The following is a 2,590-nucleotide window of genomic DNA, read 5'->3' on the forward strand; positions in this document are numbered from 1 at the left end:
TTGATACAAGCAAGCAAGCAGATGCGCTTGTGCACAACTCACTTTTTATTGAGATGGAAAGATCAGCTGACCATGTGCAGGTAGTCAAGAAACGAAGCACGACGATCGATCCAATATAGTATCCGAAATATCTGGGCACGTCTCAAATTTAATGGTACTTTGTAGAGGCAATACACTCTGATAGTCTACTCAGTCGATCGCTAGCAACATCACGTCCACTGTAACCAGCTCAGGATTACAGGACCAAAATCATGAGGAACTTGACGTGTATATGGATTGGCAACGTCATTGATGAACAGTATAAAACGTAGGGACTGGAGCGGGTGGTGTAATGGAAAACATTGACACACGGACATGCACACACCTCGGCATCCTCTATGTGATCTCCACATCTTCATCTTGAGCTTGACCAATGAGGACAGCTACGATCGATCACGGGAGCGAACTCCTGGATTGATTTCTACGTCCGAACATGGAGACTAGACAACAAGGAAGAATAGAGACTAAACTTGACGTAATTGTAGAAGCGGGCGGTCGCTAAATCGCACACCACAGCTATGCCGGATCATTCTAAAATGATCCAATCTGACCCACTAAGAAAATGAACGGAGGGATGACCCCCGTCAAAAGTTCGACCCCTCGAAGGTCTGCCCGAAGCCCCAGTTGGATGAAGCCACATTGTTTGAAATGGCCTCGGCGCCATCACTGGTGACGGCTTTGAACGAGATCGCTTGGCCGTGCATTCCGCTGTTGCCCGTGAACTGCCACATTTGCCCCCAGTTGCGCTTTAGGGGTAGCCAGGCGGTGCTGGAGCCCTTAATATACAATTGCTGCACGTCGCCAGCGCCTCCGACGTTGGTGACGAGCACTAGCAGGAAGTAGGGGTTGCCATTAACCGTGAACCTCATGCCTCCAGACTTGAGGCAGGACACTCTGCCAATCAAGTGATAACAAAAGAATATCTTAATACAATGGCTTACAGGTATTATACCTAGAAGCCAAACTGGAAGAGACCATCACTGGCTGCAAGTTAGAGACCAACAGCCCAAGTCTACCTTCTATAATTGATGGGAATGACGCCGCCCACTGTGCGCGCAATCTTGCTGAAGACAGGTTGCGCCAAGTCGAAGTGCTGCCTGGGTGGGTTGCACCAGCCTCCGTTAGAACCGGTAGGACAGAAGTTGGTAACAGTAATAATAGCGGAACCTCCCGGGAGGCAGTACTGGGACCCAGACGGGTCACAGGTGAGCTCGTAGCACGCTCCACAGCTGAGACCGCTATTGAACAAAGACGAACTCAGAGCAGCAGTGCTGGTACCATAGCCGCTGCTGTAGAGATTGCCAAATCCACAAGCTCCGCCTACAGTTACAAAACCGATACACAGCTTTTAGAATCGATTGCGTCCCACGTGTAGGGTAGCGAATACGTATTCACTTGACACGAAGGGAGCGATCAAGAAAATGTGCGGGAAGTTCACAAACGGCCCACTCCCACAGGTGAACCTCAACTCTGTAACAATGGCTCAATCGTAACTTCCATACGCCCGACACAAAGTTGAGAAATTGTTTAGTTGAGCATCGAAAATCAGTCTACAATGTGGGTGGCACCCAGCTATGACCCGCATTCCTTGTGAACTACAGTCACAACTGCGACCCCTTGCAAAACGCAGCCACCATGGCGGCGGCGAACCGCATTTCTGAGAAGATTTACAGAGGGACTACATTTGAAAACATCGATAACTGGAGGATTAAAGTGGCACCCACCTTGAGTACCGGAGGCGTCAGCTCCACCATAGTAAGTGGCATGGGCTCTGCCCCAGTCGCTGCCCGTAAACCTACTCCCCTTCGCCTCCACGCCGGCCATCACCCCCACAATTATCACCACTATCACACTACTCCATCCCATGGCCATCGCCGCAGCTGCAGGTAACCCCAGGTCAGAACCGATCGAGCCCCTCTGACCACCAAGCCTGCCGAGTTGCAAAGCTGCAGTGGAGACCTCGCAAACGAATTGGGTAGAGATGGGATCGCAATCGAGACCTAGTATGAGGGGAGATTAGACCGGCGAAAGAGTCTAACTGCGGCTTCGCACAAATTACCAGCAAAATGAGCGAGAGAGTGTTGCGCGATGTAGACTTAGGAGGCGAGGAGACTCGGGAGCTGAGAGCAGAAGTTGAAGCCGCAGCTGCTGCTCTTCAAGGCTTGTGCTGCCACCTCTCCAGTCATGGAAGGAAAATTTTATCAGTCTAGGGTGTGAGCTTCATCTCCCTTCGTTCATCCCCCCTCCCACGCATCCATCCTCTGCACCCCCCCCCCTCCTTGCATGTGCCAGAATCGGCTCTGGCTCTCTCTGTCCGCGCTCCGCGAATTATTATTCAGTTCCAGCCGATGTCGCCTTTTCACCACACCCAGTGAAAGCTGGCTTTTGCCACGCTGCCATCCACTGGTGTAAGAAAGCATTGTGGGCACTGGAACACTAGCATGCTAGCACACATGTTCATACTACCATAACTACGCGTCCGCCCACACCCAAGTTTGTTGGCTCACAGCTAAACGATGTGGATCGTTGAGCATTGGGACTTCATCATCTT

At 51.3% G+C, this 2,590-nt stretch overlaps 1 protein-coding gene across 1 annotated transcript; it reads right to left on the minus strand.

The window, feature by feature from the left end:
• Positions 1 to 2,224, minus strand: LOC112274102 (expansin-A10). Its single transcript, XM_024503268.3, has 3 exons — positions 1,764 to 2,224; positions 1,056 to 1,359; positions 1 to 933 (listed from the first exon to the last, which is right to left on the minus strand). The coding sequence occupies exons 1-3, from the start codon at positions 1,909 to 1,911 to the stop codon at positions 624 to 626; spliced, it is 762 nt and encodes a 253-aa protein (XP_024359036.1). The 5' UTR covers positions 1,912 to 2,224; the 3' UTR covers positions 1 to 623.
• Between the last annotated feature and the right edge of the window lie 366 nt (positions 2,225 to 2,590).

Source organism: Physcomitrium patens, chromosome 21 (genome assembly GCF_059467195.1).
Source record: "Physcomitrium patens ecotype Gransden chromosome 21, ASM5946719v1, whole genome shotgun sequence".
Taxonomy (NCBI): domain Eukaryota; kingdom Viridiplantae; phylum Streptophyta; class Bryopsida; order Funariales; family Funariaceae; genus Physcomitrium; species Physcomitrium patens.

What these genes read in the sequence shown, in the direction of transcription:
- LOC112274102 (XM_024503268.3), bottom strand. Translation starts at nt 1,911, where the DNA reads ATGGCCATGGGATGGAGTAGTGTGATAGTGGTGATAATTGTGGGGGTG. An exon ending in TGACGCCTCCGGTACTCAAG is followed by an intron (nt 1,360 to 1,763) that starts GTGGGTGCCACT and finishes TTGTAACTGTAG; the next exon opens with GCGGAGCTTGTGGATTTGGC. An exon ending in ATTCCCATCAATTATAGAAG is followed by an intron (nt 934 to 1,055) that starts GTAGACTTGGGC and finishes CTTGATTGGCAG; the next exon opens with AGTGTCCTGCCTCAAGTCTG.